This window comes from Scleropages formosus, chromosome 1, assembly GCF_900964775.1.
Source record: "Scleropages formosus chromosome 1, fSclFor1.1, whole genome shotgun sequence".
In the NCBI taxonomy this organism is placed as follows: Eukaryota; Metazoa; Chordata; class Actinopteri; order Osteoglossiformes; family Osteoglossidae; genus Scleropages; species Scleropages formosus.
Genome location: NC_041806.1, coordinates 18267948 through 18293322, shown reverse-complemented (window position 1 = coordinate 18293322; position 25375 = coordinate 18267948). Strand labels below are relative to the sequence as shown.

The 25375-nt window shown below is 40.5% G+C and overlaps 1 protein-coding gene across 6 annotated transcripts in view; it reads right to left on the bottom strand.

The window, feature by feature from the left end:
* The window catches only part of LOC108922314 (neurexin-3b-like), a 370501-nt gene extending 345369 nt beyond the window's left edge, over nt 1–25132 (bottom strand). For 4 of the 6 annotated variants that reach the window (XM_018732376.2, XM_018732379.2, XM_018732378.2 and 1 more), the window contains exon 1: nt 24338–25132. In XM_018732376.2, the coding sequence (XP_018587892.1) occupies nt 24338–25038 (701 nt within the window). In that variant the 5' untranslated portion in view covers nt 25039–25132. Of the gene's footprint in view, nt 1–13724; nt 13755–15524; nt 15552–24337 lie in introns of all 6 variants that reach the window. The other 2 variants (XM_018732374.2, XM_018732377.2) reach the window with 2 other exon arrangements.
* Nucleotides 25133–25375: the final 243 nt, after the last annotated feature.

Below are 25375 nucleotides of genomic sequence, written 5' to 3'. Positions count from 1 at the left end.
AAGGCTGTGTTGATCACGTTAAAATATAAAAAAGATAGTACAGCAGTGCTACAGCTGTTACAAAGGTTATCATTCATTGAATGCTGATTCCGCTAAGTTAATACATTTACATTGTGGAAAACTGAGGAAAATAGAAGACGGGAAATTATTCACACAGGAGATATGTTCTTGGAGCTATGTAGAGCCACAGTTTTCACAACAAATGACCTAGCCAAAGCATACCACCAAGTGCTGCTTCATGAGGACAGCAGTGATCTGACTACTTTTATTACTTACAATAGCCTCTTCAGGTTGTTGGATCTGCATTAGCCTCTATGTCTTCAACTGTCCATAAAATTATGACTTCAATTGCTTCATGCTCTCCAAGGTGTACAGAACTATCTAAATGACATAATCATCTATGAGAAAACTGTTCAGGAGCATTATTCTGACTTACAAGCAGTCTTACAAAAACTACAGAGGTCAGACTTACAGTTCAAAAACAGAAAATGTCAGTTTCACCTGTCCAGCCATTTTTTTCTGGGACAGACCATCACCGTATGGGGTATTCTCCATTATAATGGGCACATCAGCATAATCTTGAGTGCTGCAGCACTCTCAGATGCCACAAGTCTCTATTCTACATTTTGCTATACTTCCATGGTTCCAAATTATGCAATCAAAGTGGAGGCAATGCCTTTGCCTCTGAACTGACACTGCCTTCTCATAGACTACTGAAGACCAAGATAGATTTGCGACAATCAAGTATCTAACTGTCAACAGCCTTGTACTAGTCATTTTTGACCCTGCACTGCGTATCTGTATCTCTAAAGATGCCTCTGATTACGGTCTAGGTGGAGTGTAATGACAAATTCATCATGATGGTTTTGAGTGCACTGCTGCATTTGCCTCTAGATCTCTGTCCACAGCTGACTGCAAGTACTCTGCTGTGAAAAATGAGGCATTACCTTGTATGTGGACAATTGAAAAGTTCCAGAGGACATTTCTGAGGGGTACATGATTTACACTTTGTACTTTTCATACTGACCATCAAGTTTTGACTACATTGCTGTAAACCAAAGAAACTGATTGTGCTAGCATGCACATAGCAGGATGGTCTGCTCAGTTGCTCTGCTTCAGCTATACTTTGCTCTACAGACCAGGTTCACAGACTGTACCTTCAGACTGTTTGTCTCATTTCCCTCTACCTTACTTTGATAGTGATGATCCAGCTCTGCAACCCCTAGTGACTCCAAAGCTGTTTCAGTGGCTAAGTTTACAGCTGTATGCCCCTAATCTCCAGAACTAACTGCAGTTCATTAGCAAATTAGAAAAGGATGATCCATATCAAAAAAAGCTCTGGAATCTTGCTTGAATTCTTACTTTCTTATCCAGGATGAACTGTGTCTTTATGATGACCTTTTGTACTGTTTGGGCCACACTGTGTTGTGGTGCAATTGCAATGCAAAGTACGGATGTTTGCCTTGCATATGACAGCCATCAGGATGTAGTCAGAAAAAGGAATGTCGACGCGAATTATACTGGTGGGCAAGTATGGACTCTTTACACACCAACACTGCAAACTATCAATAGTATCAGAATAAAAACTGCTATGACAGATGTTGCACCACTGCAGGTCTTTTGCACTTACTGACAGACCTTGGCAGAAATGTGGTGTTCACATTGTTGGTCCATTTGAAACTGAGCCATGGGAGTATACAGTAACTTGGTTGATTTTTTTAATAGAAAATAATTAGATTCTGCATTCACAACTAATGCTGTAATGCTTTCCTTGCCATAGTTTTCAGTTGATATATGAATCCTGTAGAAACTGTCAGGGAAAATGGTCCAGAGTTAGATGTTAGATTTTAACTGCTGTTACAGTGGTTGTTTCTCTTGGTACAACATGGTGTTTTTACAGATATAATTGTGTTCTGCATTGTAAATGTAGGGTAATGCTGTTTCTCCTGCACATTAGGAGAAATGAAGTGGAAAATTTTCAGTGCAATGGTGACTTGTGCCAGGTAAACAAAGTGTTAACTGTAAGAACTCACTCTTCGTCTAATTGAGGGTGAAGACACAACAGAGGGATGATATACTTATGGGTTAGGGCATACTGTTACTTACCTCAACAAATGAAACCTCACTGTGAAATATGCCAAACACAGCAAAAACAGTGACACATTACTATTAACACTATCATGCATGCAGAGAAAATGTATGGGAAAATCACTTCTAAACTCAGAAGCAAAACAGTACTGTTTAGCCAATATGTTACCCTTTGCAGCATATTCCAGGACTCTATGTTAAAAAAAAAAAAAATCAATAGGTACTGTTCAAACAGGATAGAAGTTGAGGTTTATTAAAGTCCAGTCCCCGTACTGCATGGATCAAAAGAGTCAATATAAGGCAAAGCTTTTGGACCGACAGTTGGCTTGTTACTCAAAAAATTTGCAAGTAAAATGTAACACGGAGTTGAACAGGGGTTACACATCAGTTCTATATCTAGGGTAGCACAGTGGTGCGCAAGGATTTGGGTCCAATCCCCACTCAGTCTGTGTGGTGTTTGAATGTTTTCTCTGTGTCTGCATGGATTTCCCCTGGGTGCTCCAGTTCCCTACCACAGTTCAAAGACATGCTGCTCAGGTGGATTGGTGACTCTAAAATTACCCCATGTGTAAGTGACAGACAGAAAATGTTTCACTGGCATATGGATGAGTGATTCCTCCTAAGTAATGTATCAAGCATTGTAAGTCACCTGCGGTGAATAAGGTGTGCCATGCCAGGTGCTGAAACTACTACATAGTATTCATTGGAAGTTGCTATGGGAAAAACCATCTGTTAAATGAATAAATGTACGTGCAGTTACTCCTGAAAATGGCAAAATCAGTGATATTGGACTAAATAACTGTACTTAGAAATTCATGTTCCTATTTCTGTCTGTTGGTGAAATGTATTTTTGTTTACTCTAAGGTGTGTGTTGCTTTGGGGAAAAGTGTCTGCTAAATCAGTACATTTAATGTAAATGCCAGCAACCTGGACAGCTTTCCAGGGTGGGAGCTAGCAAAAGAGATTTTTCGAATGTGAATAGAGTGGGGCAGTTGACTGTCTCACTGTCTTGCTCTCTCTCACAGTCGCTTCCTCTGGTGAGTCAGGATGGCTCATCTCAGCATTCTGAGTCCCTTAGCAAAACTACTTATCAATATTACAATAAAAATAAAAACAATTGCAACAAAACTATTTACAGCAATATAAATAGGTGGAATGGTGGTGCAGCAAGTTGTACTGTTGTCTTGCAGTGTGTGGGTGGTGCAAGAGGACATCGGTTCAATTCCCATTCAGTCTATGTGGAGTTTACATGTTTTCCCCATGTCTGCATGGGTTTCCTCTGAGCGCTCTAGTTCCTCCCAAAGGCATGCTGTTCAGGTTCACCCATAGTGTGTGAGTGACAGAGAGTGTGTTCCACTGATGTATGGATGAGTGACCCATTTTAAGTAGTGTATCTAACAGTGTAAGTCACCTTGGTGAACAAGGTGTGTGGGATGAGAACACTACATAGAGTTCATTGAAAGTTGCTTTTGAGAAAAGCATCTGCTCAATAAATGTAAATGTAAGAAAAACCAATAAAGAACCATCTTCAGAGCCAGACATTGATCTCTGTCCTCATCTGTGGCTCTAGGATCCCTTTTTCACCCTACACAACCCACTAAATTCACTAATACTCAATACAAGGATGATATAAGAAATAAAATGATTATAAAAGTATCATTTTAATATGCAGCCAGAGGTGGTGATGCTCAAAGAGATCTGTATTTGATTATCATTACCTCCCCAAGGTCATCAAGTGGACTATATCCTTTAAAGAGCAAAAGCAGACGGTGCCATTAGCATAGTGTTTGCATAATGGCCTTGCTTGTTGGTGCAGATCTGCATGTTGTATAGTTCTGACCATTTTTTTAGCAGGTGTGCCAGTTCCTCTGCTATAGGGTGCCATATAAATGGTGTATTGAAATTGCTTCAGAGCGAACGTTTCCAAATTTAAGCTTATTCCTGATCATATTATTAAACATAGACACAAATTACAAAAAAATAGAATAAATACAAGTATTATTATTATTATTATTCCACTCAGTCAGATATTCCAACTGGTTCTTGATGAATTCATATCTCTGCAAGAGACCAAAAGAAATTCATCCAGGTACTTTGCAGAAAATATGTGCAATTCCATCCAGTATGATCTTCTGAACTTGCATTTGGTTGGCCTGGGAGCATCTCCAAGTGGTTATGGAAGCTCTTCTTGAGTGTTCTTACTGCTTCCATCACTAGTGATACCACCCTGCTGTTGATATTCCACATCCTACTGGCTCAATTTCCAGGGCCTTATACTTCCTTCTTTCAGCCTGATGTTTGGATAATCAGATTTTTATGACACATAGAGTTTGCATGTGATGTCAGGACATTCAACAGGCACAGAAAACACTGATGATGGGGTCAAGAGTCCTTGTTCCATGCCTTCTCTCATCACTGTCCCAGGATGAAATGCAGCTGCTGAGTTACAACTTGGTTGTCCAGACAGAAAATTGTGGAGAGGGAATCAAAAGTAGAAGCAGATGTCAGGGTAGAGGTGGGGGAGGAAAAAAAAAAATCAATGCTCCTCTCAGTGACAACATTTAGGCATGAACAATACAGTACACAAATGAGAGAAAGAAACTGAGAAAAACAGAGGGGGCTGAGCCACTGGGGAGCTCTCAAACGTCCCTGTTTGAGTGCAATAGCCTGCCATGCATGTTTGTTGACATGTCCCAGTGTCCAAATGTCAATTCTAAACTGTGATGATCAGCTACGGATTCCTCTTGATGTGCAACAGTATAAACTCCACCCCAGGTTAAAAAACGCTGAGGGCTGTGAAGCCAGATGGCACTCCCTCACACCGGCGCTCCACAAACAGAATTCACACATTTTTTTCACACTTCTGGCACTAGAATTACAATTATCAGGAAATCGTAACAGGATTTCCATATGCATTTTTTCTGTGTTTTACACAACAGCAATACCCATATGGTATATATGGAAAAAAAGTTTTTTTTTTTTTTTTTTTTTTTTTTAAATATGCTGGAGTGTACCACAAATTCTATTATATTTACATATTTAGCAGACGCTTTTCTCCAAAGTGGCTTCCAACGAATTCTATGCCGTGTTATCAGCCCACACACCTTATTCACCAAGGTGACTTACACTGCTAGATACACTAGTTAGAAGGGCTCACTCCTCTATATGTAGCCCTGTAGCGCTACTAATTGTGCGTTCGCTTTTGAAGATTTAAATAAAGCTTTATAAATTTGATATATAGTTTGGTTGAAGCCATGCCAACACGTGTTTGAACAGCTGCAACCTATACGGTATGTCAGTTTTGTATTTATTGCAAATTGATTGGGGTTCGGTTCAGGGGAGAACCAATGAGAGGAAAGGGGGATGGAACGAAAGGGAAAAGTTTCTATACTTTTCTAGAAGAGTCCAGAAAGAGTGAGTGAGAGACGGAGGTGTTCTAGGGAGAGTGCGAGAAGAGTGGTTAGTGGATGTGACGTTTTCCGGTTGCTTGAAGAATAACCAAAGAGAAAAAATATATATAATTTCGTTTTGATTGTCTAGACTCTAGTACCGAGGTTTAAGTTTCCGCGGTGTACTCGTTGTCCCACGAGACATTAGGAAACGGCGGCGAATTTTAAGTGGTCACGTCGTACCACACACACACCACGGAGGAGGAGGAGGAGGAGAAGGAGAAGAAGAAGAAGAATACCCGATAGCACCTCATGCAACGCGCGAAGCTCCTCGGGCATCGCTGGAATCTTCACCCGCGAACCACGCGACGCGAGTGGACGGCTGACGAGGTAAACCGGTTTTTTCCTCTCGAGTGAGCTTATACTTGGGTCTCAACGTACACAAGTGAAGCTGCGATCAGGCTTGCAAAACTACGAGTGTTTTGAAATACTCGAGGCATGGTGCGAGCTAACCTAAAAGAAGGTTCTAGAAACTTACAAAGTCTGTGTTGTGTCGAAGTGTAGCAGTGAGGTTATTTCAAATGATTGGTTGTTGTAATATTCATATTGGAGTGCACTTGTGAATTTTATGTTTTCTTCATCTTCTGGTTATTTGCATTTGTTTGGATCTAGTAGGATTTTGGGGAGTATTGTGTACTGGGCAGTAATCTTTGAATATTTCTTTGGGTTTTCTATTTACAAGGTGTTTGGAGAATTTAAATATTTGGTCTGTTACAGAAATACTTCAGATGGGTTATATAACATCTTGTTAGAATAGAACCCAGGGCATCACCCTCATAGTCAGGTAGACTGAGGGTGGCGTTACACATACGTCAATAGAACACACTCTCTATGCCACTCACACTATGAATAACCGTGAGAATTATGTTACTTTCGTGTTCCACCCGTAGTTGCAATGGCGTTTCCGGAGTGTGCAGAGGATGCCTTGCTAAATGTATGTTTTTCATTGGGTAGTCCTTAATTTTTTCTGGGTCCTGTCTAGCAGTGACGTAGTGGACAATGACCACTACCCCCTCGGTCCAACATTTTGTCATCTATCGAGGATAAGGTTGTTTAACGGTCCCGGAAAGTTCTATCCTAAAGCGTCCTTCCATCATGGCGGCAATGAAAGCAAGATGGCTGGTCTTTGTTTATTATTGTTCCCCTGGTTCAACAGCAAATTTCTGAATCTCACATATATGAAACTTCCTCAACATGTAGATAATACAACATTTATACAATCCTGTAAATAAAGCATGTAATCTGGATCGCGTGTTTTGGTTAGAATAAGTAGACCATGTTTTCCCACGGTGCCGGCAACATATGAACTCATCTAAAAGCAGCTTTCTTAATTTCACAGATGTGAATGTCATTCAACATGTAGTTAACACATAATACAACATTTATGCAAACCTCTAAATAAAGCATGCAAGCCGAATCATGTGTTATTGGTTAGAATAAGCGGACCAGTTCCGATTGCACCCGCGTGGTGAGGTGAATTCATGGAGAACTTGAAATGAACAGCAATCTGGCGGACATCAGAGAAAAATTAAAAAATACAGAGACTTGCTGTGAAACCTAATTGACTTGCTGTTCGTCAGATTTGTACATAATAATTGTTTTATTGTAACCATGATCTCTAGTATGGTTTCCATGGTGCTGAAAAGCACATGGCCGATTGTTCCTTAATGTAGGCATGGTAACCATGAAACAATGATGCTCCAAATCTGATAAACAGCTAGTTTAACAACAACTCTGTTCTCAATCTATTTCCATTATTTTGTGTATGGTCAATCTGATAGTACAGTCTGATCTGACATTTCCTCAGAACATCACCTAATTGACTTTCCCATTCATCTCTGCAGAGCATGGCTCTTAAGAAAAGGCGAAGGGTTGTCATTCCACAATCCATCGAATGGGAAGGCATCACCTAAATGAGAAGTTTTCAACACTTTTTCTTCCAGCAGCAGTGAGTTTAAAAAAGGACATCCATTGCAACTATACATGTCTGCAGCTGCAAATAGTCCATCTGAGACAGGGAGGCAGTTGAAAACATGTTTTTCATCTCAGGGCTTCTCCTTCAAGAAGTCCTTGTCTGCACATGTAAACAGGCTGGTAACAGTAACATTGAAGGGGTTCAGACAACTCAGACACAACAATTTGCAAGATTTTCTGCAATGTGCAGTGAGCTGTTTTACCACTTCCAGCCCGTTGATCCTGAGTCGCCAGTTCCTGAAGATCCTGTTTTACCAAGTACTTCACATAAGGAATTAACTTTTGAACCAGAGGATTCTGCCACGATCACCAGCAGTCCAGAGTTATCTTTGTTCTGAGCCAGGGACCTCTGCCAGTGCAAGAAGTCATCGAGGTGACCTACTCACTCTGCGGAAAGCACAGTGATTTGACTTTCTGTCAACAACCAAGAGAGAACTGAAGAAGAGACAGTAAGAACCACTTGGAATTGAAAGGAAAACTTAAGACCCCAGCAAGGATTACAAACAGAGGAAGAGAATTGAGACTGTATCTTTGGAGAAGTATAATAAAGTCGTAGTAGAGATGAAAGCGAAGGGCAGGATGATATTGGAACTACAACATGAAAACCTGACAGAAAGAGTTGAAGACCTTACTTCAGGTGTGGAACACCAGAAGGGGATGAAGGCTGAGGGGAAGACATACTCATCGTCCATGAGGCTGAAAGTCTATGACTGCATAGTCAAGGTCCCCAAAGCTAATATACCATTTATGTTACAGGGAATGGCTAAGCGTGATGGCATCAAGATGAAAAATGTACCCCACAGGAATACTGTAGAGTTGATGGGCCATGAATTAGGATTGATTCCTCAACTGCAAACAGCTGAGATCATACTGTCTAGCAATAATATGACTTTAGGTTTTGATGCTACGACCCAGGAAGGAAAATGAAAGTCTTATTGGCCGCAGTGGATGAGCTGCTAGGAGGAAGAGCAGAAGACTATAGCAGTCACGTTTGCCACACAGTTGACAATTTGACCTGCACTTACACTTTATTCAATTAAGGAATAAACTTTCAGGAAATTAGGGCAAAATTGATATATGTAATACGATGACTGACTGGCGTGTGGCCAATCATGCGGCCATTCGTCTTGTCAGTAGGCAGTGGGGAAAGATAATAAATGAGATGCATTGCCACCTACATCCTCTTGATTGCAGGTTAGTATTGAAGAAAGTGGAAGGCACTGGCAGAAGCGTATGCGGTAAGAATTGTATTGCAGAAAATGTCGTAGTCGCCTTCAACAAGCTTTGGTACAAAGACGGAAAAGGAGACCTATGTGACTTTCTTGGACCAGAAGAAACTCCCAAGGGGCATTCTGCCTCGTTACAGAGGAAATAGACTCCATGTACTGTTTCATAATGTAGGTGTTCTTGTTGAGCATTATGAGGCGTTCGCAGAGTTGCTGAAACAGGGCACATCTTTTGGTGGCTTGAGAGGGAGTCTTCAGAAAGATTTCGCAAGTGGCATAGCAAAGGTAGAACTTCAGGTACTAGGAATTCTTGGAAAACGCCTAACTGGTCCCTGGATGCAGAAATTCTACACTTCAGCTGAGTCAGGCATTCATCATGTTAATGCAGTTGAAAATGTGAAGCAGGTCATCGAGAGTGAAGAACATGTTGCAGGATCCACTTGTTGCTATCATCCATGGAGGACTTCTTTGGTGAAGACATTGTGTTGCATAGTACATTAAGGAAGCTGAGGGCTATGTCTCATCATCATCTGTTTGTTCCTATGATGATGTCTTGTCTGGAGGCAATTGTTTGAAGTACTTGAGTGCCAGTATGGAAAGTACTTTACACGAATAACAGAAAGGCTTTGGGAGGAAACGGTTTCTGTAAGATGCCATAACATGGACTCGGAGTTAATTGGGATGTTCAGTGTTGCACAGAAGTCGTCACCACATGCCACAGTCAGTTTTATTTCAGCCCGGATGAGAGCCTGCAAGAACAAGACAATGGATTATCTGAATAGACTGGACGAAGAAAGGAGGGAACATATGCTGGACAAGGTGGTAAGATTTGCAAGAATATTTAGAGACCAGAAAAGGGTGAGTGAAAAGGAACTTAGATCGGAGTTGATTAGGTGACAGAAGGACAAGGAGCAGTGAAGAAATGACAGAGGAAGAAAGCTGAAAAGCTCTTCAAAGAGCATGGACTAGAGGCAACCAGGAAGGAGTATCCTAACTTGAATTATACATAGTTGGATAGGGTTGTGGACATATTGGAAGGATGGGCTGCAGGGAAGCCCATTTGCCACATGTAGGTTGTTGGAAATTAAATTCCGCTGTACAGCATGATTTCATTAAAAAGAACTTAACACGATGAAGTACAAGATAGCATATTGGACAGAAGAGAAAGAACAGGACGATGCAACGGATTTCCATATGTCAATCCAATTGAACCATGTCCTCTGGCACCAGCCAGGTGCTGTGAGACAGGAGCGCAACTTTCTGTAATTTCGTGCCATGTTGTAATTAGACACACATTGTCCGAAACAGCTTGTCCCAAGCAGGGTTGCAGCCAGCCGGAGCCTAACCCGGCACCACAGAGTGCAAGGCTGAAGGGGGAGGGGATACACCCAAGACGGGCGCCAGTCCGCCACAAGGTACTCCAACCAGGACTCAAGCCCCAGACCTGCTAGAGTGCAAAACTGGCCAAACCGACTGCGCCACCACACTCCCCCCCTGAAATTATGGCAAACTATATTAATAATAGTAGTTTACTACAGTAATAATTCTATTGTATATGATTACCGAAGTGCAAAAGTACAATGTACATAGGACCTAGATTCAAATATATAACTAAGAAATCCCTGATACAATCAAACATCAGTAAAGGCTGATTTCCGCCCCCCCCAAGAAAAATTCCTGCACCAGACAACAGAATTGAGTGTTGTGTAACTAATAAAGTTAAACACAAGCTTAAATGTTAGAACATTTTCATCTATCAAGCACTATAAAGACAAGGTATTTCATGTTTTACCTAATCAGCTGCATTGTTTTTTGAAGATGTGTTGCAGATATCAAAATAAATGCATGTTCCAAAAAAGGGGGGGAGAGTTGAGTGTTTACCACTCTGTAACATCACCATGTCGTTTAGTAACACTTACTAAGCATTTTGGTACTAAAGACACTAGTGGATTAAGTTTAGAAAGCGGAATTTTCCACCATTCAACCATTGTACTTGCCCTATCTCTCTTATGACCACATCTATGGTTCTTCAGATCATACCCCTGAACTTTGACCTGCTTTTCAGGCCACAATCAGCATTCCGGGTCAATAATCTTGGCCTTGAAACCTCAAACACACACCTACAACAACCCCTCATAACATTTTCTGCATCAGACTCCTGCAGTTCTGGTCCTGTGTTCCTCCTGTATCCTCCCATACAGCTTGACATACTAAGCCTCCCTGAAAACACTTTACTTGCGCTCTGATTACAGGTAACCCCTGGGAAGCTGTTATTCATATCCTAAGTCTATTCCGTGTAATTACGGCTGCATTACTTGCTGGTGGGAACTCTATAGGGCTAAAAGATGGGCTCCCCTTTTTGGAGGGATTAAGAGCAAGATTGTGAAGGAAAGAGAGGAAAAAGGGAAATTGAAGGGTACAGTGGAATTAAGACTGAATACCTACAATCTTCATACAAGAATTTCAAGACTGACCAACAGAACTGAAACAGCAAGGTACTAAAAGTCTTGCTACTGGTCATATTCAGTAGTTTGTCTCAGTTTTAATGGTGTTCAGTTTTCTTTTACACTTAAGTCTGTAATGCCACAAAGTGTACAAGTACAGAGAGTAGCTCAATACATCTCTAGAAGGATAGGAGGGGTCTGTTTTTTTTTTTTTTTGCTTATTTTTCCCATGATATTTAAAGGCTTTTTATAATTACACTATAGTATGAGTACGTTGTAATACTGAAATAAATGTGCAAACAAATAAATGAAGTCCAAGCCTTGTTTTTTTTTCCTTCTCTGTCTACTTTAAGCCTGACCTTGACTGCAGCTGCCAGCCAAACACAGTGGTCCTGAGGTCCTGTCTGCTATGTTAATGGTATATATCTCACAAAGCAGGACTTCTCACATTAGCTGGACAACTATAGTAAACTGAATTTTCTCATATAAAAAAAAAAAATGTGTATATATATATATTCCTTTGGACATTCTTGTTTAGCTGTACGAGCTACATGAACCCTTACTCACAAAGCTGCATAGGTAAAACAAATGAAAAAGCAACAAGCACTTCAGGACTGAACTCCATTTGAACCAATTTCAAGTTGGATATTTGTAAAAACTCAGAGAAGGACACTATGTCAGAACTTGTTTGTACATCTATTGTACATTTGTTATAGAATGAAAGTCTATTTGGCATTGCTGTCAAACTTCAACATGTTCTTTAATGGTGCTTTAACTGCTAATTTCACCTCAACACTCAGAAAAAAAAAAAAATTGATTAATTAACCAAAAGAATTTAACCAATTAAATAAAAATGCACCCTAGGATAAACATTCACAAACTTAATATTTCAAATAAAAGAAATCAGTAAAAACAAATACAACACATAAAAACATTTTTAAACCTATATATTTTGTCTAACAAATCAAGAAACACCAACTCTCAAGGCAGACTATGAAACTGTCAGGATCTCTGAGGATCAGACTCACGCATCGGGCATTGACACGGGGGACCAACACATCTTGACTCAGTGAACACTGAATTCCCAGTACTATAAAAGGAATGAGGTACAAGCAGCTAGTGCGGATTCTTGATCAGCTCTTAACAGGTTCTTGGTGATCTCATCCCACTTCTCGGTCCATGTTTACTCACCTGCTTCTAAACTCCTGTTCAGAGTGTGTTTGTACTCTAAAGTTCCAGTCCTGTCTGCATCCACCGTCCATGCTCTTGTCCTTACTCAGTCCAAGTTGTTTTTCTGTGTACTCACTTTCTCTTATGAGAACACTCCGCCTGTCTCCTCGCTCCGTGTTCCTTGTCTCACTTCGGCACTTTCTTTGTTCAGTGCACATATACATTCATTCTGCATATGAGAACATCACCTTTTCCGTCCGCATTTGGATGCATAGCAGCACACCTCTGTGTCCGCGTAACCTCTGGGCATGATACAAGTACTGCTATAAAATACTGCATTAAAACTAACTTTTATCAGTGTCTTTAGAGACAGAAATGTAAAATGATAATGTTGTGACAAAAATTTTGCCTTCTGCAGAAGCTCATACTTCATAAAATGGTAAACAGTGCCCCAACTATTCAAAAATTCCATCCAGAACATGTTTTTTCTTTTCACTCATTACACCAGCACAAATTTACAGTTCATTTCATCTCATATTTCACAGCAGAAGTGTTCTTTGAGTCAAACCATTAGCAGGAAGTTACTGCATTTAAATTGTTTAGGACAACAATGAGCGCACGAAAATAAGGGATGGGCAGATATATGATCATCAACAGCATCTCAGTAATAGTGAATAAAGTGCTGTACCTTTTCTTTTAGCTATAGAAATGGAGAGTGAAGTTCCATAGCGAAGTGATTGACATGATATCCGCAATTGGAAAAGCCATAAGGGAAAAAGAGAGGGAAGAGGAACATAATATAGTGAAGATCAAGAATGCTGGAAGGGGAGCATTAGTACAGATCACTGTTATCCATGCCAGTGTATCATGGGGTGCTGCATGATGAAACACTGCTAACTATGTACTCCACGTTGCATGCATTTGCGAGCTTCCATTAGCACAGCTCAAAACACTATTAAATGAGACACAGTTTCGCATTATGAAAGACATTTCCACTCTTTTATTTGTTTCAGGAAATAGAAACATTTAAATGACTGTGAAATAAATAGGACAAGTTCTTGTGTGCTTTTCATAAGCTGTGCTGGGTGAAGCTGCAACAATGTGCTTCACTGAGTTTGTCCATCTGTAAGCACGTGCTACTGGTGCAGGTGACGCCATGCATGATGATGATGCAAACTGACTGTAGTAATCTCACAGTATGCACAGTACACAGCACACATTTTCTGATAAGAGTAAAATCAAAATTTAGGACTGATAACTACTCATGCAACCATCTCTCCAACCTAGATATACAGAAATGCACGGAAACACTCATACTGATGAATACATACACAATGAACAAGAAAAGTTGCAGACAAGAAAGAATAGCATACCTTGATCGCCCATCATCAAATTCAAGAAACCTTTTTAAAAGGGAAGAGAAAGAAATAGAGAATTCTTAGAGCACACTCACAAATACTGTTTGGTATTGTGATTTCACATGCTTAACCTATAAGTCAAGCATGGCATCTGTCAGACTTAGAAAGGGGTGCTTACACAGAGCTGGAAATTTGTCTCCACTGGACTGTGCTATGGATATGAAGTGTCTACACTTGCCATTTTGAAGATGTACATACAATTTTCTGTGACTGCCTTACAAATATCCCAACAACTAAAAGTGTTGAAGTGGACTGACAAATTGAGAGTTGCTTTCAAGTTACTTAAAAAGCACTGATCACTTTGGTGATTAAGGCTGTAATAGCCAATGTTGTAATATGTAGTGAGTGGACAAAACAGCAGAAACTAACACTTAACATTTAACATTAAATATTAATGTTAAGTTAACATTAAGTTAACATCCACTAATGTATGGATGAGTAACCCAGTGTAAGTAATGTCTCTAGCAGTGTAAATCACCTTGGTGAATAAGGTATGTGGGCTGATAACACTACATAGTATCCACTGGGAGTCACTTTGGAGAAAAGCATCTGCTAAATAAAAAATGTAAATGTAAATGTAATGTAAATATTTGTATCAAGGACGTAATAAGTAGTAGGGTCACCCTTTGTCATTAGAACAGTTTCAGTCTTTCTTAGAATGCTGCCAAACAAGTCTTGAACTGTGTGTAATTGGATACTGCATCATTCTTCAATAAGCCTCAGGTTCTTTGAGGAATGAAGGTGGTGGAAATCAAATTCATACTCTGTGCTCCTGAACTTCCTATAAACAGTCTGTGATGTTTACATCTGTGACTGGAAATGCTATCTAAGGCCTTCTATTTTTTTTTTGTTGTGTGCCTGGACATTATTATCCTAGAATACTGAGACATAACAAGAGAGCAGTGTTTCTTCCGTGAGGTGCACCTGGTTCCTTAAAATAACCTTATGTTCTTTGGCCATTATATGACCATGCAGAGGAATCATCTCACCATAGCTTGCGATAGCTGCCCATACAAAAATAGACCCCCCTCCCCCGATCTGTTTAACAGTTCATAATATAAATTGTTGGTTGAAGGCATCCTTTGACTTTCTCCAAGCATAAAACCATCTGGATGTATTACATATCATGTTTTTCATCCTGCTTATAGTCCAGGTTTTGTGCTCCTCACACTAGATTATACTGTATGTCTTTATGTTCTGGCCTTGAATAAAACCAGTTTCTGAATGAAAGTCCAGCTTTGTGAACCTCACGATGTACAGCTTTCGTTGAGATGGAGTCACAGAATTGCTGATTTAATTCTGTGATAATTTTTTAGGCTGTACTTTGAGGCATTAACTATACTATGGCGTGTCAATAAACTTTGACTTGTAACCACTGTTCCTCCTTGGTGTTCTAGTTTAATACATTAATAAAAAAAATTCAGCGCCTTTGATAGCCTGTCCATTCACCAGTTCTAGTTCTAAGCAACTCTGTTAGTTGCTTCATGTTGCTTTGAAACCTCATATCAATATGCTAGTTGTCACAGCTGAATTGTAGCTGACACATCCTTTTAACTGGCAATCAGCCATGGACTGAGCTTCGCAATGGTGCTTGTAATTGTGAATGACTTATTTCAAAGTTAAATTCTTGTTTCATGTGGTGTTACTGTTACTTTGTGCACCGCTTGTATTTCTACTTGTGCCCATTAATCTATTTCCCTCTCAAAAGTGAAGCATAATGATGTTCAATCATATATGATTATGCCCAAAACTCACCTGGAGTACTCGCTTCGTCTGTTGAATCTGGCACAAAAAAAGGAAAAAAGATAGAAACATTCCCAGTATTAGATTCACTCTTTTTTTTTTTTTTTTTGCACAGCTACCATGCAAAAAAATATCACACAACTGTGACCATGCAAGCAAGAGCTCTGCATGTTTCTAAAACCCTGGAGAAGATCAGGAACTGCATCTGTTCCACCCTTTCAGGGAACCAGATCATGACTCCGGTCATATTTGGCAACCCTGAGAATATTATGTGCAAATATTCCATGGCTTTTATGACACAGACCCCCCCACATACATAGGATGATGCATAAATCCAAGCAGGCATTATGGCCAGCTCCTACTCAAGGAGGGTTGTTGAATTTATGATGTTGTGGGGTTTGTGCATAGCTTTTTGCTACCCAGACCTTTAATCTTTAGTTATTTCCACTGCGGACATGGACTGGAATGACATCTCATTATGAATGCACACAGTTTACTCCTGTTTCCAAAATGACACTTTATGCTAGAACATAGGAATACATCAGGTATGTGCCACACTATTTGACCCCTTTGCAAGAAATGTTTTCCTTTTTCAGCAGAGGGCAGTTGGGCAAACTGTTTATTTAAACAGTATTTTATGACAGCTTTTTCTTTAACAGCAATGTACTGGTGACTTTTAAAAAATCTTTTTTTTTTTTTTTTGGTGTGTCAAGTTTTTATAGCATGATGTTTAACTTGGAGGTATGCTTAAATAACAGTAGGGAAATCTTCTTAAGTACAAACTATGCTGATAAAATATGGAGGCTATGTTTTTGTACTGCATGTAATGATGTGTTGACTGCTTCTTGTTACATACAGTATGACTGTTAAGCATTGTGGCTAATTAAATTACATATTTTTGAAAGGATGGACAACATATACACTCACCAGGGACATAGGGGCTCTATTAGACTGCATTCACGGTAGTATGTGAAGATGTTCAGATGTCAGTCGCTAAATAAAGTCTCAGCTATCTAAATAGATTAATTAAATAAAAATATAATCTGTGGCATTATCAAGGTTGTCATGCCATCAGTGAGTTTTGAAAATATGAGGTGACTGTATTATTAAAGTCTAATAACTGTTCAAATTTTACAGATGGTAAACCAGAAAAAAAATGAATTCTAACAAAAATGGTTGTCACACCCTTTACCCCACCCCAGACACCTGGTATCAATCAGCACGATCAGGGACAAAGACACCAATCCACCACCTTCCAGTTCTCAACAGAGGCAACCGTCCCCTCAGCTTTCTCTAGTCTTTTCCTGGGATCATCACCTGTTCCTGATCCTTGCCCCTCTTCTCCTCGTTCCCTCACTCATTCCACGTCTTCCACAATAACTTGTTTTGCCCTTCGACAACATCTTCGGATCCTTGTCTCAACAACGTTCACCCATCAACACGACCACGAAACCTGCTATGTCCCCCAGAAATTAACAAAGGGTCCAGGGTCCTGTATGTCATCTCTGCAACATGTCGGAAGATTCCACTTGCACATGGACCCAGCAGAGATCGAATGTCTCCAAAAATGCCATCTCCGCAAAAGGAGTGCTTCTCGGGTTGCATGACCACACCCTTCAGCAAATGACTGAGTCCATTCGGGAGATCCTGAGCGTTCTTCAGGAGCACAGTCCAGAATCCGGCGGAGCAGTCGCTGCTGCTTCTGCACCAGCCCCAACGTCATTACCAATCGCTACTGTGATGGTCCCAGTGATAGACCCTGGACATGCCATGCCAATGACTTGTGATGGTGCCCTGGTAAAGAACCAGTGATTTCTTTTACAGTGTGAGCTGTTTTTTTTTTTTTTTTTTTTTTTTTCCAGCTTGCCGCATGTGGATCAGACAGATGATAGCCAGGTGACATACTGCTGACCAGTCGGGTTTTGAATTGGGCCACCGTGGTTAGGAGTCAGCCCATCTCCTTTTCGCATGAGGACTTTAAGAAGTGCTTCAAGGCAGTCTCCGACCACCCCATGTCCAGAAAGACTGCCGGCAACCACCTGCTAACTGTACAGCAAGTCAATCAGTCCATTGCTGCATATGGTCTCTAGTTTCACACTCTTGTGACTGAAACCCAATGGAATGCCGCTGCACAACTAGCATGCTTTCAACAATGCCTGAATCTATGCATTCAAGCTAAGCTGGTTTACAGGGGCGAAGACTGGACTCTGGACCAGTTTATAAAAAACACCATCACCCTGGACAACCTGGCCTGAGAATGCCTATGGTGCCAGGCAGGCTCCGTCGGTCTCTGGATCCCTTTTTGAGTCCTAGGAGCCCATGCAGATTGGCCAGGGGCATCTGACACCAGCCAAGAGGTGACAGTGGCACCAAGAGAGACTTTACCTCTACTGCAGCAGTCTTGAGCACATCAGAGCAATGTGCTTTGAAAGACAGTCCCTGGGTGTTCCCTGACCACAGCGGCTGGTGAGTGACCCGCTCCAACCAGCCTCGCAACTCAAGGTTCTGTTCACTTTAACATGGGAGGTAGACCGGGTGTCTGTGCAGGTGTTTGTAGATTCAGGGGCAGCCAGCAGCTTCATGGATTCCACGTTTGCTGAGGCACAGGGAATTCCCACTTGTGCATATGACGTGAAGTTACAAGTAAGTGCGGTCGATAGGCAACCGCTAGGTACAAGAGTAATGGAATCCTGCACTGAGTTGCTGAAGCTCCTGGTAGGGGCTTGCAATAAAGAGGATCCCTGATTTTTTCTGATTAAGCCCCTTGACAACCCAATCATACTGGGGTACACCTGGCTTTCCCAATACGATCCTGTAATCTCCCGGAGTAGAGGGGAGCTAGTTTTTTGGGGGTCACAATGCATCGCCTCCTGTTTATTCCTGCCATGTACAGCCACCTCCATCGAAAGCCCGGAGACTGTATACTTGATAGACGTTCCGAGGGTGTACCTCATGGAGGTCTTCAGCAAGTCTAAGGCGTCAGTACTGCCCCCACACCGACTGTGGGGTTGTGTCATAGACCTGTTACAGGGAACCTCTCCTCCAAGAGGCAGGGTGTATCTGTTGCCCCTGCCTTAGTAGAAGGCCATGGAAGACTCAGTGACTGAGGTGTTAGCTTCTGGCATCATTCGACCGTCAACCTCGCCCACCTTGGCGAGTTTATTTTAATCAGAAAGAGGGTTACATCCATGCACAGATTACCACGACCTAAATGACGTTACTGTAAAGTATCGGCATTCTTTGCCTCTGATTTCCGCAGTATCATAGCAGGTTGATGGGGCAAAGGTGTTCATCAAGTTGGACCTCTGCAATGCATACAGTCTGATCCGCATTCGGGAGGGGAGTGAGTGGAAGACAACTTTTAGCACCGTCTTGGGTCACTAAAAGTTCCTGGTAATGCTGTTTGGGTTACCAAACGCTCCCTTTGTTTTCCAGGCCTCTGTCAACCACATGTTGGGTGATATAGTTAATAAATGCACCCTCAAATACCTGGACAACATATTGGTGTTCTCGTGATCTATGACAGAACATGTATGGCACGTACGTTATGTGTCACCCAGGCTATTTAATAATACGTTCTTCGTAAAGGGGGATCAATACGTCTTCCATCAAAAACGAGTCACTTTCCTGGGGTTAATCCTTGGTCCTGATGGGGTAGTAATGGACCCCTCGAAGGTACAGGCTGTGCTAGTGTGGCCCCAACCAGCCCTTGTAAAGCCACTAAAGCAGTTTCTGGGGTTTGCTAATTTCTACTGTCATTTCATTTGGGGTTTTAGCACTATAGCCGCATTCTTTATGTCTTGCTTAGAGAAAAAGGAATGAGACTCGTATGGTCTCCAGAAGCTCAAAAGATTATTCATAACCACCCCAGTGCTTCAGCACTCTGACCTGTTAGTACCTTTCATAGAGGAAGTAGATACCTTAGTCATAGAAGTGGGCACTGTTTTCTTACAGAGACAAGGGGCCCCAGCAAAACTCCATTTTTGTGCATATTATTCCTGTAAGCTGTCACCCACTAAGCATAACTATGACATCGGGAACCAGGAATTGTTGGCCATTAAATTAGCCCTGGTGGAATACAGGCATTAGCTGGAGGGAAATGCTCACCTGTTTTTGGTACTCATTGACTATAGGAAGCTAGAGCACCTATGGACAGCGACAGCCCATCGTCTAAATCCCCGACAAGCATGCTGGCCATTGTTCTTCACTACATTCCATTTTACTGTTTCATACAGACCACGTTCAAAGAATACCAAGACTGACACCTTGTCCAGACTGCATGACAAAGACCTGGTCACAACCCCAGCAGAACCTGTCTTGCCCAAGTCATACTTTATTGCTCCCGTACAGTGGGAGTTCTCACATCCCCAAGGGAAAGTGCATCCCTGTAGGAATGCAGCCTCAGCTGCTCCATTGGGTGCATGACTACGTGGCTGTTTATCATCCAGGTTGTCGAAAGACCCCTCTCTGACCCACAGAAGTACTGGTGGCCCTCCATCCGAGAAGATGTACGGGAGTTTGTCAAAGCATGCAAGGTATGTGCCCAAGCCAAAAGCCAGCAGAATTACTGGAGCCTTTCCCTGTTCCTTCCTCACCCTGGTCCCACATCAGGGTCAATTTCCTAACAGATTTACCCACCTCTGAGGGCAACACCATCATCCTAGTGGCAATAGACTACTTCTTTAAGGCATGCTGCCTCAACCCGTTGCCTCAGCTCCCAACTGCATTAGTCACTACCGAACAACTCTTCCACTACCTATTTCATATGTATGGTTTGCCGGAAGTCATCATATCAGATAGAAGGCCACAGTTCATACCAAGGCACTAACCCACCACCTCCCAGTTGCGGAATCTCAACAAAGACAACCATTTCCTTAGTGCTCTCTAGTCTTTTCCTGCGATCCTTACCTGTTCCTGATCCTTGGCCCTCTCCTCCTCGTTCCCTTGCCCTACTCCACGTCTTCCATGATAACAACCTCTTTCTTCGCCCTTCGACCACGTCTTTAGATCCCGTTCTTTACAATGTTTGCCCATTGACCTGACCATTCGCCTATCTCCGACTACAAAACCTGCCTTGTCCTCCAGAAACTAATAAAGATCCTGCACTTGGGTCCAGCATCCTGTGTGTTGTCTCTGCGACAAATTAATGGTAATGGTTATTAGCCATTTATTATTGTGACATAACTAGATCCAGAGGAGGGAATCCTAGGTAAGAAATTCTTGTGACAAATGTAAATAAAAATGTGATTTTAATGTAACATCCTTGTCTAAACGCACCTTTCTCTAAGAAGAAGCAGAACTTAACAAACACTGTAAAAGTAAAAAAAGAATTAAATCTATATACTCCTCCCAGTTTTTATGTATTTATTCATTTTTAAAATTTTTGTTATAGAAAAAAGACTTCTATTTATTAAATATATGAAATTTCATTTGTTTGTCACCAAATTATTAAATGAAAAAAAGGAGGCCTTGATTAAGACTGGCTTAATTAAATATATAAAGGTTTCAGTAATCACTAATATATTAGTTATTAATTTGCAGTGGTCTTAAAGCAATTTAGTTTAAAAAGCACTCTGGCTGCATGTTCTGTGACATGAATTAGAATATACAGTGTGTTCAATTTGTGCCTGTCTACTTTGTCTTCCCCCACTGTTTGGACCACCTGAAGGGAACACAGAGAAACCACAGTTTCCAAAGCCAATTGATGCTGACAGCTAAAAACAAAGATTTCATTCTCCAGTTTTTTACATCTTTAAGCAAGACTGAATGGATGAGAAATAATCTCTTTAAAAGGGTATGAGAGCACTGATGCCTGGATTTGTAGCATATTGGTTAGAACCATTACTTTGCAGTCAGAAGCTCCCACTCTTGGTGGAGTACCATTGTATGAGGCTTAGTTACTGCTACAGTAAGAATGCCAGCATATTAAATGAATAATAATGTTGATCTTTTTTCAGTGTGCATTTGTGTAATTTTGTAGGTCTAAATTACTGGGCAGTGGGAACAATGTCAAAAGCAAAGACTCTATAAATATACTTTAGGATTTTTAATATACAAAGATGTCCTGTGGCATGTGACCAGCAGTACACCAATCAACTGACTGAGTATAACAGTAACCATTTCTTAATCCTTCTTGTTATTTTTCATGTCATATTGAAGTCTAAGCACCATTTTCAGCTTACACCACAGCACAAACTTTAATCATTCAGTCAAACAATGGTTTCTTCTCTTTTTTCAGTGACCTACTTTTATAGTAAGATTATTGTAACTGTCATTTTTCCCCCATATATGTTACTTTAATCCTAAAGACTAAGCTTTCAGGAATACTTTCCTGATTGTCTTAACACTTTATTTCTCAAATCCTTAAATTATTTTTTTATAATCCATAATTATGCTATTATCTAAAACATTTTCTGACAGTTCTAGGTAAATATATGAAGATACAATTTATGTGTGTTTTTGGATATATTTGTTTTCTATTTACAACATTTCCCCCCAAGAAAAGTTCAGCAAACAATATTTCACTGAACAGCATTATCCACAATCGGATGAAATCTTAAATGTTTTATAGTCAAATGTTTATTATTTTAATCTGCCCTCAGATTGTGCAGTTTTACAGATGATGTTCAGTGTGGCTAGTACAATTATTCTGTGTGCCAAACATATGTTTCCAGCAAGGCAAATGTTTCTGAGGCTATTGTTGCCATCTGTCTGTTAGAGAGAAGTGTTTTGGGTCCTGCTGCAATTTCTTGCATCCTAAACTAAACCGTTTACATAGAGTAAATGTAGTCACACTTGATTACTGCTGATCAGAATTCAAAAGCAAATATATAGTCATACTCTGCGATACACTCAGTACAATAAAAAAATGTATGGACCCTGCATTGCTACGTTGTGTTAAAATATCAAATGCTAACTACTGAAGTAACTATAAATGTTAAGTATTGCAGTTTATACTTAAATACTGTATATATCTACTTGCTGCACAATCAGGCATCAGGATTACACCTTATTTAAGGTTACACTTGAATTATCTTTTAGAATTATCAGAAGTAACACTGGCACCAGACATACCTTCCCATTTGGCTTTCATGTCCCCACACTAGAGGGTGGTAGGAAGCCAACTGTGCAAGACAATAGGGCGTGATTGATTCATTCAGCTAAACAACCTTCCCACATCCCACGAGTTTGCAGTCGACATATCCTTAATGCTCTAGTGCACAAGTTTGGTGAGACACATTCTTTGGAATGTTCTCTCCTATATATCTAGCTGCCAAAACAAAGCACAGTGGTCTCACGTCTAAGGCATATAAGTCCCCATAGCACAGTGAGTACACAAAGTACAGCGAGCAAAACAATAGACTGTCATTCCAGATACTTCAAGGTATTTAGTGTGCATTTTCATTTTAAATTTCCTACTTGAAAACAGCCAGGTGTCCCTGGATTTAAAAATCCGCAGTAGAAATAACGCAATCTGATAAGGTCCCACCACACTGTCAAGTTTGTTCCCCAGCCAACAGAAAAAGGAGTAATGTGGGAGTAATGAAAAGTGCTTCTCATTTTGAAACAGCTACAATAAATTCAATATTCTGTACATATATTGTCCTGAGAACATCCATTGATATTTAAGATGCAATATCCTTTTAGTACTGGTTAAGTTCATTTCTTAAAAATAAATGCAAAAATAAGTCATTTGAATATTTGATATTTGACATGAGACACATGACAATACATGGTGTGTTTACCATGTTTATCATCATTCAAAGTAACAATTAAGCAACAACTAAGCAAGGATACTGCATCATAATTGAAACTGAACAGCATCAAACAACATAGCAGTGTTAAAACCAAAACCAGCTTTGTTCAAACCAGCATGTACCTTAATATTTCTGTTAAAGCCTGCAGCATCTAAATATATTTCATACAAAAAGAACTGGGGTTTGAATTTCAACTAGGCAAAACAGCATGGTTCTGTATTCAAAAAATGGAAAAAACTTTTCCTGATAAATGTTGAAGCATGTTCTTATGTCACGTACAACAGAATATATATATTATACCTACAGAAAATTACTGCAAGTGACAGTTTTTGTTAATGTAAATTAAGTAATGAAAGGTGAGTTGAATTATCAATACCCTGCATTAAACAACAGTAGATTCCCAAACAGAAGGTGTGCTGTCAAGATATTCTCCTTTGTGTAACCAATATTCATATACATATTTAAACTTGTGATACCTGGTATGTTTACAGCTGGGGATGAACCTGTTCTTTAACCTTTTAACTGGGAGATTTTTCCTGTTTACAGTAGAAAAGAAACTCTCTGCGGTCAGAAAAGAATGAAAACATTCCAACACTTATACAGTACCATGCTAGAGGGATAAGCTTTATAAAAATTAAACTTATTAAGTAAAGCACAGATACATGCACTTTCCAAAAGAACGTTAGAGATGATGCTGTTTTGTTAAAATATAAATAGAAATTCCCTGTACAAAAGTCTATGAAACAAAAAGTACTGAATAGCAGTAATAGAAAATGTGGGATCCCATGCCTATAGCAATAATTTCATCATAAACAAGGTTTCACATTGCTTTCACACATGAGTAAATACAAGGAATGTTATCACCTATTCTATTCATACAGTACATAAAAATGTAAATGAAGAAGTGGTCTAAATCTAAACTTTTGGCATAAAATATAGTTTCACCAAACCAAAAACAGTCTAACCCCTAACCCTTTAGCGTTTATTACTTTTTTCAATGTCAAACTATTTACATTTTAAACAAGTTACAGTTTTTGTTGAGGAGGAGAATTGGATGATTATCTGAACTCACCTTTTTCGCAGAAACGGCCTATATATCCTGTATTGGAACAATCACAGAGCAGTTCCCCATCTGCTATGGAGCAGATACCTCCGTTGACACAGGGGCTCTCTGCGCAAAGACCCTCCATGTCCAAGCGTACCCTGTGACTGTTGATAAGCCTGGGTTCTGTGTTCCCATACTTCAGATCTGTAATAATTCCCTTAAATGGCGGCTGTTCCTTCACCCTTGGCTGTGTTAGTGCTGAGGTTCGGATGTCCAGTGGAACACCTCCTAAGAAAAGGTCACTAACAATCTTCATAAACTGCCGCTGTGGCTTGACCTCATCCGCCTTGATCTCGCTGTCCAACCGCAGGGCAGTCCTCAGGTTGTACCGGCTAAGTGTGGTGAAGTGCCAGTTGCTATCATTGACTCTCTTGTCAGATGTAACAACGGTCTCTGCACAGTCAATGCTGAACCGCAGCTGAAGCTTTCCCTCAATGATCATTAGCTGCAGGAAGTCACAATATCCACCATCATCAAAGTACAAGATCATGGCATCAGAGACATCTGTTTTAAACTGAAAGCTGAGGTCACTTCTGGTGCTGGCATCCCAGCGTACATAGCGGGCCCACTGTCCTGGAGCTCCAGTAAACTCCAGGCCCAAACAGAAGCTTAACAAAATACTGAGCAGAAATTGCACCTGGAGAAGAAAATAGACTGGATTCATTGTAAACCGTGGCACTGTGGATGCGGTGTACTATGATTCTTAATGGTAGGACACCACTGATTTTGCTTTGGTTCAAAGGAAGATATGTCCAAAAAGCATATCCCAAAACAGTTGACAGAACAATTTTCTCAGAGATGTGTTGCTGAAAACATAAAATCCTCTTGCTGGGAATGGTTAAGTGATGCCATAAAAAGTCTTGAAAAGATTAAATCAAAAGAGATAGGTAGGAAGCCAATTTTTTTTCAGCAAACGGTGAGATGAAGCCGGGAGGAGGGACTGGGGTTGAGCCTCAACTGAAGAGAAGCAGGCCTTGACCCTCAGTTTGCACTGTTGAAGT